We start from the raw sequence: 15,099 nt of genomic DNA on the forward strand, positions 1-15,099 counted from the left end.
TGGGAGATATCTGATAGAGATGGCCACTGGGGCTCACCCAGAAAGAGGCGTTTCATTACATTCAATTATTTTTGTTGTGTCTTTTGATCTCTGACCCACTCAGAAGTTCTGTTGAACCAGCCTTGTTTTGCATGTCTGTTTTGATATAAATGTCTTTATATCCTTGCCCAAGAATAAATCTTTCCAGTCATATTCATTACAATTTAGACAGTTTCCCATAATCTCTTGGAAAAAAGTTTTTTCAACATGTTCCTCTAGATTATAACGAATTACGTATTTGATTTGCCATAGGACATGGTCGCGCTTGTCTAGTGGAGGAAGGTAGTAAATGATAAATATCTTTCATTTTCTTTTTTTTCGTGGTAAATACCAAATTAATAATAGATGGAGCGTCCTCTGCTCTTGTTCTCGTAGGCTGTTTGCATGGCTTGATGTTATCAAAATTGCATCCAAATACCAGGATGAATTACTAGGATGTACAAATTTACTGCTGGTAACTTGTTATATCCTAACTGCTTTTCTGTGCTTCTGTTTTTGTTTTTTTTAGTTCCAAACATACTTTTTTTTATTGTTTTTCTCTTTTTACAAATTTACAATTCGTTAATACCCTCCTCCAATTAAATTGTCCATAATGTTTCACTTGTCGTATACTTTCGTAACTCTTTGTTTTCGCTAGCAAGTGGAGTTGCAATGAATTCAGTTCCACATTTATCTATTTTTCTATTAACTTGAAACGTGCCCACCTTTATTTTCCATGCGTCTTATTCTTTTCCCCCTAGTGACATGACTTGACCTTCACGTCCCCTTACCTTGTCACTCAGTTTAGAAATGTCCTTATCCTGCTGTAAAGTTATTTATTTTAAAGTATTACTTTCACTCATGAGACCTTCATATTCTTGTTTAAATTATAAACCTTTTCCTTTTTAAATGTTTAGCAAATCCTCAAACATCACTAACCGGCCAAGGAAACCTTCCATTACTTTCTCTTAAGTGAAAACATTGACATGTTCATCGGTTGTGTTCTCCTTATTGTGGCGGCCATCTTTGTTGTTGACAAATCTTTTGTTTTGAATATCCAATTATATAATTTGTTCACTCACTTTTGCCTATTTGTTTTATCTTAAATTTTCAAATTGGCTGCAGCTTCATGCTTCCTGGGACACCGCTGTCATAAATCTATTCTACTGAACTTAGGACTTCATGTCTGGGACTACATTGATGTATCAATTAGTTGACAGCTGCAGCTCTGTCCCCCAAGTGTACCGACATAAATCAATACAAAATATATATATTGTGTGTGTGTCAAGCAAGACACTGATGGCAGGCGCTTTTCTCTATTAGCTGGCGCCAGGACCGCCCTTATTGGGGGTAATTAGCGTGTGAGAGTGAAGGAGCAGGTGGAGCACAATGCTGAGCGGGCACCCGCTCCTGTAGCACCGAGGCGCCGCCGCGTGCTCCGCCCCCAACGCCCCGCCATAAGACGCCCTCGGCGCTCACACACACATTTAGTACAAATAACTCGAGGCTTGGCGACTCAAGATGGCATACGGGTACAACTATAGTGAGGTGAGTGTGTCCCATCACCACACTGTACACCAGGTACAACTATAGTGAGGTGAGTGTGTCCCATCACTACACTGTACACCAGGTACAACTATAGTGTCCCATCACCACACTGTACACCAGGTACAACTATAGTGTCCCAACACTACACTGTACACCAGGTACAACTATAGTGTCCCAACACTACACTGTACACCAGGTACAACTATAGTGTCCCAACACCACACACTGTACACCAGGTACAACTATAGTGTCCCAACACTACACTGTACACCAGGTACAACTATAGTGTCCCATCACCACACTGTACACCAGGTACAACTATAGTGTCCCAACACTACACTGTACACCAGGTACAACTATAGTGTCCCAACACTACACTGTACACCAGGTACAACTATAGTGTCCCAACACCACACTGTACACCAGGTACAACTATAGTGTCCCAACACTACACTGTACACCAGGTACAACTATAGTGTCCCAACACCACACACTGTACACCAGGTACAACTATAGTGTCCCAACACCACACACTGTACAACTATAGTGTCCCAACACTACACTGTACTCCAGGTACAACTATAGTGTCCCAACACTACACTGTACACCAGGTACAACTATAGTGTCCCAAACCTACACTGTACACCAGGTACAACTATAGTGTCCCAACACCACACACTGTACACCAGGTACAACTATAGTGTCCCAACACTACACTGTACACCAGGTACAACTATAGTGTCCCAACACTACACTGTACTCCAGGTACAACTATAGTGTCCCAACACTACACTGTACACCAGGTACAACTATAGTGTCCCAACACTACACTGTACACCAGGTACAACTATAGTGTCCCAACACCACACACTGTACACCAGGTACAACTATAGTGTCCCAACACTACACTGTACACCAGGTACAACTATAGTGTCCCATCACCACACTGTACACCAGGTACAACTATAGTGTCCCAACACCACACACTGTACACCAGGTACAACTATAGTGTCCCAACACTACACTGTACACCAGGTACAACTATAGTGTCCCATCACCACACTGTACACCAGGTACAACTATAGTGTCCCAACACCACACACTGTACACCAGGTACAACTATAGTGTCCCAACACTACACTGTACACCAGGTACAACTATAGTGTCCCATCACCACACTGTACACCAGGTACAACTATAGTGTCCCAACACCACACACTGTACACCAGGTACAACTATAGTGTCCCAACACCACACACTGTACACCAGGTACAACTATAGTGTCCCAACACCACACACAGTACACCAGGTACAACTATAGTGTCCCAACACCACACACTGTACACCAGGTACAACTATAGTGTCCCAACACCACACACTGTACACCAGGTACAACTATAGTGTCCCAACACCACACACTGTACACCAGGTACAACTATAGTGTCCCAACACCACACACTGTACACCAGGTACAACTATAGTGTCCCAACACTACACTGTACACCAGGTACAACTATAGTGTCCCAACACTACACTGTACTCCAGGTACAACTATAGTGTCCCAACACTACACTGTACACCAGGTACAACTATAGTGTCCCAACACTACACTGTACACCAGGTACAACTATAGTGTCCCATCACCACACTGTACACCAGGTACAACTATAGTGTCCCAACACTACACTGTACACCAGGTACAACTATAGTGTCCCAACACCACACACTGTACACCAGGTACAACTATAGTGTCCCAACACCACACACTGTACACCAGGTACAACTATAGTGTCCCAACACCACACACTGTACACCAGGTACAACTATAGTGTCCCAACACTACACTGTACACCAGGTACAACTATAGTGTCCCAACACTACACTGTACTCCAGGTACAACTATAGTGTCCCAACACTACACTGTACACCAGGTACAACTATAGTGTCCCAACACTACACTGTACACCAGGTACAACTATAGTGTCCCATCACCACACTGTACACCAGGTACAACTATAGTGTCCCAACACTACACTGTACACCAGGTACAACTATAGTGTCCCAACACCACACACTGTACACCAGGTACAACTATAGTGTCCCAACACCACACACTGTACACCAGGTACAACTATAGTGTCCCATCACCACACTGTACACCAGGTACAACTATAGTGTCCCAACACCACACACTGTACACCAGGTACAACTATAGTGTCCCAACACCACACACTGTACACCAGGTACAACTATAGTGTCCCAACACCACACTGTACACCAGGTACAACTATAGTGTGTCCCAACACTACACTGTACACCAGGTACAACTATAGTGTCCCAACACCACACACTGTACACCAGGTACAACTATAGTGTCCCAACACCACACACTGTACACCAGGTACAACTATAGTGTCCCAACACCACACACTGTACACCAGGTACAACTATAGTGTCCCAACACTACACTGTACACCAGGTACAACTATAGTGTCCCAACACTACACTGTACACCAGGTACAACTATAGTGTCCCAACACTACACACCGTTCCCAGAACAACACACCCTGTGTCAGGGTGATGAGGGGGGGGGGGGAGAACCTCCAAAGCCCACCAGAAATGACACACAATATGGAAAATTATTCAAATTTGCATACAAGACCTGAAGTAAAATTCAAGAAATAAAGTTCATAAATGGCCTCCTATTAGAGTCAAACTCAATATTTGGGGCATTCACGGAAACTCATACGAAAGATCACATCGAGAATCAAATCTGGATTCCAAATTATAATTTATATAGATGTGATAGAGAAACTAGGTCAAATGGAGGAGTAAGTCTGTATGCACAGAGACCTGGTATGCACAGAGCTACTAAACTCAACTAATGAGGTGGTAGAGGTACTTGGAATCAAGGTAGAACATAAACCTAATTATTATTCTAATATATAAACCGCCAGATACAACGGTTGAGGAATTCACAGAGCAGATGCTCAACATAGAGAACATCCTTGATAACCTAGCAAACCCAGCTCCAGATATTATCTTGGAGATTTCAATGTACCGAGTCTAAGATGGAGAACGGCAAACACAAATATCATAGCAGGGAATGACCCGGGAAATAACCAACCACAGGTCAGAGAACTTTTGAGATTCTGTGACAAATTCTCGCTCAATCAACAGATTACAGAACCAACTAGGAACGAAAACACACTAGACTTGTTATTCACAAACAATGATGAACTAATCAGAGACATTACTGTCTCAGATACTTCATACTCAGACCATAAGCTCATTTAAGTGCGAACTAGCATAAATAACGGTAGTAGGTCTAAGAGACCCAACAAACGAAAAGGGGTATTGAATTAATTCAATTTCAACAATAAGAGGATCGACTGAGAAAAAGTAAATGTAGACCTTGCAACCATTCAATGGGAGACGGTCTTAAGCGACAAAACTCCCACACAGGGAATAGCTCAACTGACAGCTGAAGCTTACAAGGTCTGCTTGAAGCACGTGCCTGTGAGGAGGGGCAGAAAGAGGACCACTCTAGAAAGAGAACGCAGACGACTGTACAGAAGGGGAAAAAAATAACGGAAATGCTTAGGCAGTCACGACTATCACTAAAAACGGAAATAAACCTAAGCAGGGAGATCGAAGAAATAGAACAAACGTTGAATTAATCGTACGAGTCTGAGGAAATGGAATTGGAACAGAGTTATACAAAAGATAAAGAAAAATCCAAAATATTTTTTCACATATGCAAAATCAAAATCCAAAACCTCGACCAGTATTGGACCGTTAATTACAAGTGAAGGTACACAGAGGACAACAAAGAAATTAGTGACATTCTAAGAAGCCAGTATGAAGCTATGCTTAGCACACCAATAAACAACATGAAAGTTGATGACCCAGACAGCTTCTTTATGAATGACATTCAAGCTGCAGATAATATAACGGATATTAATACGAACTCGGAAGACTTTGAAAGATAAATTGACAACATGCCCATGCACTCAGCTCCTGGGCCTGACTCGTGGAATTCAATATTTATAAAGAAATGTAAAGTACCAGTAGCGAGAGCACTCAGCATAATATAGAGAAAGAGCCTGGATACAGGGGAGATACCAGCAGCACTTAAATCTGCAGATATAGCTCCTCTGCACAAGGGGGAGGGAGGTAAAGCCTTGGCAAAAAATTATAGACCAGTTGCACTAACATCACACATAATAAAAGTGTTTGAAAGAGTGATTAGGAATCAAATTTCTAGTTTTATGGAAAATAATGGACTACTCAACCCAAGACAACATGGATTTAGAGCGGGAAGATCCTGTCTGTTACAGTTACTCAACCACTATGACAAAATCACAGAAGCTCTAGAAGAAAAGCAAAATGCAGATGTTGTATACACAGACTTTGCAAAGGCGTTTGACAAATGTGACCATGGAGTTATAGCACACAAAATGAGGTCAATGGGAATAACTGGAAAAGTAGGACGCTGGATACTCAATTTCCTGTCGAACAGAACAGAAAGAGTAACAGTCAATCAAATCAAATCAAGTCCAAGCGCAAGTTGAAAGCTCTGTACCTCAAGGTACAGTCCTTGCACCACTGCTGTTCCTTATTCTCATATCAGATATAGATAAAAATACAAGTCACAGCTTCGTGTCGTCCTTTGCAGATGACACAAAAATCAGCATGAAAATTCCCTCTGCTGAAGACATTGAAAAACTACAAGCAGATATCAACAAAGTTTTCGATTGGGCAGCAGAAAATAACATGATGTTTACCAGTGATAAATTCCATGTACTCAGGTACGGCAAAAATGAGGACCTGAAACATAATACAAGGTATAGAACACAATCGAATCAGCCCATAGTAGGAAAACAGCATGTAAAGGATTTAGGAATAATGATGTCCGACGACTCAACGTTTAGGGAACATAACCAAGCAAATATTGCGTCAATCAGAAAAATGATCGGATGGATTACGAGAACTTTCAAATCCAGGGATCCCATCACAATGGTTGTACTCTTCAAGTCACTTGTGTTGTCCCGTCTCGAGTACTGCTCAGTACTCACTTCCCCCTTCAGAGCAGGAGAGATTGCTGAAATAGAGGGAATACAGAGAACATATACGGCACGCATAGACGAGATAAAGCACCTAAATTATTGGGATCGTCTCAAAGCTCTCCAAATGTACTCTCTAGAAAGGAGACGAGAGAGATACCAAATAATATACACATGGAAAATACTGGAGGGCCAGGTCCCAAATCTACACAGTAAAATAACAACGTACTGGAGTGAACGATATGGAAGAAAATGCAAGATTGAACCTGTGAAGAGCAGAGGTGCCATAGGCACAATCAGAGAACACTGTATAAACATCAGAGGTCCTCGGTTGTTCAACGTCCTCCCAGCGAGCATAAGAAATATTGCCGGAACAACCGTGTACATCTTCAAGAGGAAACGAGATTCCTCCAAGGAGTGCCGGACCAACCGGGCTGTGGTGGGTATGTGGGCCTGCGGGCCGCTCCAAGCAACAGCCTGGTGGACCAAACTCTAACAAGTCAAGCCTGGCCTCGGGCCGGGCTTGGGCAGTAGAAGAACTCCCAGAACGTCATCAAGCAGTGGTGGGGTACTGTAGTGACCCATGTGACAGTGGTGGGTACTGTGGTGACCCAAGTGACAGTGGTGGGGTACTGTAGTGACCCATGTGACAGTGGTGGGTACTGTAGTGACCCATGTGACAGTGGTGGGTACTGTGGTGACCCATGTGAGAGTGGTGGGGTACTGTAGTGACCCATGTGACAGTGGTGGGTACTGTGGTGACCCATGTGACAGTGGTGGGTAGTGTAGTGACCCATGTGACAGTGGTGGGGTACTGTAGTGACCCATGTGACAGTGGTGGGTACTGTGGTGACCCATGTGACAGTGGTGGGGTACTGTGGTGACCCATGTGACAGTGGTGGGTAGTGTAGTGACCCATGTGACAGTGGTGGGTAGTGTAGTGACCCATGTGACAGTGGTGGGGTACTGTGGTGACCCATGTGACAGTGGTGGGTACTGTAGTGACCCATGTGAGAGTGGTGGGGTACTGTGGTGACCCATGTGACAGTGGTGGGGTACTGTGGTGACCCATGTGAGAGTGGTGGGGTACTGTGGTGACCCATGTGATAGTGGTGGGGTACTGTAGTGACCCATGTGACAGTGGTGGGTACTGTGGTGACCCATGTGACAGTGGTGGGGTACTGTAGTGACCCATGTGACAGTGGTGGGGTACTGTGGTGACCCATGTGACAGTGGTGGGGTACTGTAGTGACCCATGTGACAGTGGTGGGTACTGTAGTGACCCATGTGACAGTGGTGGGTACTGTGGTGACCCATGTGACAGTGGTGGGTACTGTAGTGACCCATGTGAGAGTGGTGGGGTACTGTAGTGACCCATGTGACAGTGGTGGGGTACTGTGGTGACCCATGTGACAGTGGTGGGGTACTGTGGTGACCCATGTGACAGTGGTGGGTACTGTGGTGACCCATGTGACAGTGGTGGGTACTGTAGTGACCCATGTGACAGTGGTGGGTACTGTGGTGACCCATGTGACAGTGGTGGGTACTGTAGTGACCCATGTGAGAGTGGTGGGGTACTATAGTGACCCATGTGAGAGTGGTGGGTACTGTAGTGACCCATGTGAGAGTGGTGGGGTACTATAGTGACCCATGTGACAGTGGTGGGTACTGTAGTGACCCATGTGAGAGTGGTGGGTACTGTAGTGACCCATGTGACAGTGGTGGGGTACTGTGGTGACCCATGTGACAGTGGTGGGTACTGTAGTGACCCATGTGACAGTGGTGGGGTACTGTGGTGACCCATGTGACAGTGGTGGGTACTGTGGTGACCCATGTGACAGTGGTGGGGTACTGTAGTGACTCATGTGACAGTGGTGGGTGCTGTAGTGACCCATGTGACAGTGGTGGGTACTGTAGTGACCCATGTGACAGTGGTGGGGTACTGTAGTGACCCATGTGAGAGTGGTGGGTACTGTAGTGACCCATGTGACAGTGGTGGGTACTGTAGTGACCCATGTGACAGTGGTGGGGTACTGTAGTGACCCATGTGACAGTGGTGGGTACTGTAGTGACCCATGTGACAGTGGTGGGTACTGTAGTGACCCATGTGACAGTGGTGGGGTACTGTAGTGACCTATGTGACAGTGGTGGGGTACTGTAGTGACCCATGTGACAGTGGTGGGTACTGTAGTGACCCATGTGACAGTGGTGGGTACTGTAGTGACCCATGTGAGAGTGGTGGGTACTGTGGTGACCCATGTGACAGTGGTGGGGTACTGTAGTGACCCATGTGACAGTGGTGGGGTACTGTGGTGACCCATGTGACAGTGGTGGGGTACTGTAGTGACCCATGTGACAGTGGTGGGTACTGTGGTGACCCATGTGACAGTGGTGGGTACTGTAGTGACCCATGTGACAGTGGTGGGTACTGTAGTGACCCATGTGACAGTGGTGGGTACTGTAGTGACCCATGTGACAGTGGTGGGTACTGTAGTGACCCATGTGAGAGTGGTGGGGTACTGTAGTGACCCATGTGACAGTGGTGGGTACTGTAGTGACCCATGTGAGAGTGGTGGGGTACTGTAGTGACCCATGTGACAGTGGTGGGGTACTATAGTGGCCCATGTGACAGTGGTGGGTACTGTAGTGACCCATGTGACAGTGGTGGGTACTGTAGTGACCCATGTGACAGTGGTGGGTACTGTAGTGACCCATGTGACAGTGGTGGGTACTGTAGTGACCCATGTGACAGTGGTGGGTACTGTAGTGACCCATGTGACAGTGGTGGGTACTGTAGTGACCCATGTGAGAGTGGTGGGGTACTGTAGTGACCCATGTGACAGTGGTGGGTACTGTAGTGACCCATGTGAGAGTGGTGGGGTACTGTAGTGACCCATGTGACAGTGGTGGGGTACTATAGTGGCCCATGTGACAGTGGTGGGTACTGTAGTGACCCATGTGAGAGTGGTGGGGTACTGTAGTGACCCATGTGACAGTGGTGGGGTACTATAGTGGCCCATGTGAGAGTGTAACAATAACAATACCGTTGTGTTTGCAGGGGATGAGCGAGGCTGAGAGGAAGCTGGAGGCTCTGACGCAGCAGATAGAGGAGGAGATGGAGAAGCAAGAACAGGAGGGAGAATATTATGGTGAGTATTTCCTCCCTTACTTTGTTACTCATCTCGCCTACCATCTGTCTCTAATACTCTCTCACGAAGCCAGCCGCTGCAAACAACAGCCAGTTGGATCACGGTATCCCGGGTAAGGCAGTTGGCCCCAGGTAAGGTTTGGAGAGTAGATCTCCCAGAACCTAGGTGTACTGAAGACTGCATAGATAGGTTCCCCCCCCCCCCCAGGGGTGAGGAGACGTGAGGAGCAAAGCTGGTAGATACAGCGGACGCGAACTTCACGTAGCAGTAAGACAATGGTCACCGACGTTATGGGAAGAATAAGAGTGACACATGAATGCCACACAAACCCCAGACAATATACCGGATATTAACACAAACTCGGAAGACTGAAGTACAAATTGACAACATGCCTATGCACTCAACTCCTGGGCCGGACTCGTGGAATTCAATATTCATAAAGAAATGTAAAGTACCAGTAGCGAGAGCACTCAGCGTAATATGGAGAAAGAGCCTAGATACAGGGGAGATACCAGCAGCACTTAAATCTGCAGATATAGCTCCGTTGCACAAGGGGGGGAGTAAAGCCTTGGCAAAAAATTATAGGCCAGTTGCACTAACATCACACATAATAAAAGTTTTTGAAAGAGTAATTAGGAATCAAATTTCTAGTTTTATGGAAAATAATGAGTTACACAATCCAGGACAACATGGATTTAGAGCGGGAAGATCCTGTCTGTCACAGTTACTCAACCACTATGACAAAATCACAGAAGCTCTAGAAGAAAAGCAAAATGCAGATGTTGTATACACAGACTTTGCAAAGGCGTTTGACAAATGTGACCATGGGGTGATAGCTCACAAAATGAGGTCAATGGGAATAACTGGTAAAGTACGACCCTGGATCTCAATTTCCTGTTGAACAGAACACAAAGAGTAACAGTCAATCAAATCAAATCGAGTCCAAGCGCAGTTAAAAGCTCTGTACCTCAAGGTACAGTCCTTGCACCGCTACTGTTCCTTATTCTCATATCAGATATAGATAAAAATACAAGTCACAGCTTCGTGTCATCCTTTGCAGATGATACAAAAATCAGCATGAAAATTACCTCTGCTAAAGACATGGACAAATTACAAGCAGATGTCAACAAAGTTTTCGATTGGGCAGCAGAAAATAACATGATGTTTACCAGTGATAAATTCCATGTACTCAGGTACGGCAAAAATGAGGACCTGAAACATAATACAAGGTATAGAACACAATCGAATCTGCCCATAGTAGGAAAACAGCATGTAAAGGATTTAGGAATAATGATGTCCGACGACTCAACGTTTAGGGAACATAACCAAGCAAATATTGCGTCAATCAGAAAAATGATCGGATGGATTACGAGAACTTTCAAATCCAGGGATCCCATCACAATGGTTGTACTCTTCAAGTCACTTGTGTTGTCCCGTCTTGAGTACTGCTCAGTACTCACTTCCCCCTTCAGAGCAGGAGAGATTGCTGAAATAGAGGGAATACAGAGAACGTATACAGCACGCATAGACGCGATAAAGCACCTAAATTATTGGGATCGTCTCAAAGCCCTCCAAATGTACTCACTAGAAAGGAGACGAGAGAGATACCAAATAATATACACATGGAAAATACTGGAGGGCCAGGACCCAAATCTACACAGTAAAATAACAACGTACTGGAGTGAACGATATGGAAGAAAATGCAGAATAGAACCAGTGAAGAGCAGAGGTGCCATAGGCACAATCAGAGAACACTGTATAAACATCAGAGGTCCGCGGTTGTTCAACGTCCTCCCAGCGACTATAAGAAATATTGCCGGAACAACTGTGGACATCTTCAAGAGGAAACTAGATTGTTTCCTTCAAGGAGTGCCGGACCAACCGGGCTGTGGTGGGTATGTGGCCCTGCGGGCCGCTCCAAGCAACAGCCTGGTGGACCAAACTTTCACAAGTCAAGCCTGGCCTCGGGCCGGGCTTGGGGAGTAGAACTCCCAGGACCCCATCAATCAGGTATTAACCAGGTCTCCCCCACCATGCTGGTGTGTGTGGGAGGTGGTCTCTCCCACCATGCTGGTGTGTGTGGGAGGTGGTCTCCCCCACCATGGTGGTGTGTGTGGGAGGTGGTCTCCCCCACCATGGTGGTGTGTGTGGGAGGTGGTCTCCCCCACCATGGTGGTGTGTGTGGGAGGTGGTCTCCCCCACCATGGTGGTGTGTGTGGGAGGTGGTCTCCCCCACCATGGTGGTGTGTGTGGGAGGTGGTCTCCCCCACCAGAATAGAATTACGGTATTTTGGTGGGCTGTTATGGCCCCACGTGGCCTGTGACTTGTCGCCTCCCCTTCCCCCTGGTGCCGCCCCTGGCACCCTGGTGCCGCCCCTGGCACCCTGGTGCCGCCCCTGGCACCCTGGGGCCGCCCCTGGCACCCTGGGGCCGCCCCTGGCACCCTGGGGCCGCCCCTGGCACCCTGGGGCCGCCCCTGGCACCCTGGGGCCGCCCCTGGCACCCTGGGGTCGCCCCTGGCACCCTGGGGCCGCCCCTGGCACCCTGGGGCCGCCCCTGGCACCCTGGGGCCGCCCCTGGCACCCTGGGGCCGCCCCTGGCACCCTGGGGCCGCCCCTGGCACCCTGGGGCCGCCCCTGGCACCCTGGGGCCGCCCCTGGCACCCTGGGGCCGCCCCTGGCACCCTGGGGTCGCCCCTGGCACCCTGGGGTCGCCCCTGGCACCCTGGGGTCGCCCCTGGCACCCTGGCGTCGCTCCTGGCACCCTGGGGTCGCTCCTGGCACCCTGGGGTCGCCCCTGGCACCCTGGGGTCGCCCCTGGCACCCTGGGGTCGCCCCTGGCACCCTGGGGTCGCCCCTGGCACCCTGGGGCCGCCCCTGGCACCCTGGGGCCGCCCCTGGCACCCTTCTCCTGGTGGGAAGATGGTGTGTGTGACATCAACCACTATGCCACACAAGCGGCACAGAAGGGAACCAGTGAGGAGTAGCGGTGCCACAGTCACAACCAGAGAACACTCTCTCAACATCAGAGGTCACAGCTCCTCAACAAATATTGCCGGAACAAAAGTGGATGTATTCAATAGACATTAAAACAAGCTCTTGCAACAAGTGCCGGACCAACCAGGCTGTGGTGGGTATGTGGGCCTGCGAGCCGCTCCAAGCAACAGCCTGGTGGACCAAGTTAACCCAAGTGGAGCCTGGCCTCAGGCCGGGCTCGTGGAGTAGTACTCCCGAAACTCACCCCCTACTGTGTATCCATATGTATACGGTAATGTATATCCGGTGTGACGGCGTGCTATTTACAGAGATAAGCGAGGATATGGTGATGAATGAACCGCCTGGTTCACCACCAAAACATCCTCTCCCTTGTTGGTGGCACTGATGATGACACTTGGTGTGTGTGGGCACAACATGTGACACATCTGGCAGTTATCATGTCTCATCACCTCACATTTACTGAACATAACCCAGCAAACCTGGCGGCGGCGGCGGCCTGGACCATGATAGGAGACATTATGAGAACGTTCACTTCACATTATGAGATGACACTTGTTCTGTGTATACTCACCTAGTTGTGCTTGCGGGGGTTTATCTCTGGCTCTTTTTCCCGCCTCTCAACCGTCAATCAACTGGTGTACAGGTTCCTGAGCCTATTGGGCTCTATCATATCTACATTATAAACTGTGTATGGAGTCAGCCTCCACCACATCACTGCCTAATGCATTCCATTTATTAACTACTCTGACACTGAAAAAATTCTTTCTAACGTCACTGTGGCTCATCTGGGTACTAAGTTTCCACCTGTGTCCCCTTGTTCGTGTCCCACCCGTGCTGAAGAATTTGTCTTTGTCCACCCTGTCAATTCCTCTGAGAATTTTGTAGGTGATTATCATGTCTCCCCTTACTCTTCTGTTTTCCAGGGACGTGAGGTTCAGCTCCCTGAGCCTTTCCTCGTAGCTCATATCTCTCAGTTCTGGGACTCGTCTGGTGGCATACCGCTGAATCTTCTCCAACTTTGTCTTGTGTTTAACTAGGTATGGACTCCAGGCTGGAGCTATACTCCAGGATTGGTCTGACATAAGTGGTATATAAGATCCTGAATGATTCCTTACACAAGTTTCTAAAGGTAGTTCTTATATTGGCCAATCTAGCATATGCCGCTGATGATATCCTATTGATGTGGAACTCTGGGGACAGGTTTTATGTGATATCAACCCCCAGATCTTCCTTTCTCTATTTGACTCTTGCCTCATTTCATCATTTACACTTAAGTGAGTTAAAGTTTAGTAGCTTCAGTAAAATAAGCTCAGTAGCACGAGAAATATTCTCAAACCGCATACCAATAAGAAGAAAAGAGGAAGAGATGCAGATTGGAACGGTAACGTCGTTCCCTATATAGACGAAGAAAACGAATCGCGGAACAACTTGAGAGTCGCACCCTATCTCAAGAACGGCGAAGAAGGTTAGCTAGAGAAATAGAAACAATTGAACTCAAGCTACAAGAATCATACAAAACCCAGGAGAGGCAAAGAGAGCAAAAGGCCATCAGTGAAATAGAGAGAAATCCGAAATATTTTTTCTCCTATGCAAAATCAAGATCAAAAACCACATCTAGTATCGGGCCCCTGCGAAAGGGAGATGGCACTTTCACCGATGACAACAAAGAAATGAGCGAGTTACTGAGGAATCAGTATGACTGATTTCAGCGAGCCACTAAACACACTGAAGAGTGATAATCCTAATGAATTTTTCATGGATATGATACCAACATCAAATCATATATCAGACGTCACCCTGACATACTAAATACAGCATAGCACCACCCTATAAAGAAGGAAATAAGGCAGAGGCAAAAAATTACAGACCGATAACACTAACATCATACATCATAAAAATCTTTGAGAGAGTGCTAAGAAGTAAGATCACTTCTTACAAAATAAAATAAGATTTTATTTTGTTGACTATTACACATTGGGTTCTGTTAGTCAGGAAATGTTAGATTAATCTGTCTATTTCCCCGGTAATTCCTTTTGAACGCATTTTATGTTCAATAACACCATGGTCACATTTATCAAAAGCTTTTGCGAAATCTGTGTAAATTACATCAGCGTTCTGTTTGTCTTCCATAGCATGTAATGCCATATCATAGTGGTCCAGCAACTGCGACAGGCAAGAGCGCCCTGTTCTGATACCATGTTGTCCGGGGTTATGGAGATGCTGCGATTCCATGTATATTGTGATCTTACTTCTTAACACTCTCAAAGATTTTTATGATGTGCGATGTTAGTGCTATCGGTCTGTAATTTTTTGCCTCTGCCT

The 15,099-nt window shown here is 46.8% G+C and overlaps 1 protein-coding gene across 4 annotated transcripts in view; it reads left to right on the forward strand.

Moving 5' to 3' along the window:
• Positions 1–15,099, forward strand: part of LOC123770354 (LIM domain-containing protein jub) — a 232,854-nt gene that overhangs the window by 139,012 nt on the left and 78,743 nt on the right. For all 4 annotated transcript variants that reach the window (XR_011228469.1, XM_045762192.2, XM_069324475.1 and 1 more), the window contains exon 2: positions 9,691–9,781. Coding sequence is in view for 3 of the 4 variants with exons in the window: in XM_045762192.2 (XP_045618148.2) it covers positions 9,691–9,781 (91 nt within the window). In the remaining variant the exon portion in view is untranslated. The remainder of the gene's footprint in view (positions 1–9,690; positions 9,782–15,099) is intronic.

This window comes from Procambarus clarkii, chromosome 14 (assembly GCF_040958095.1).
Source record: "Procambarus clarkii isolate CNS0578487 chromosome 14, FALCON_Pclarkii_2.0, whole genome shotgun sequence".
NCBI classification, from domain to species: domain Eukaryota; kingdom Metazoa; phylum Arthropoda; class Malacostraca; order Decapoda; family Cambaridae; genus Procambarus; species Procambarus clarkii.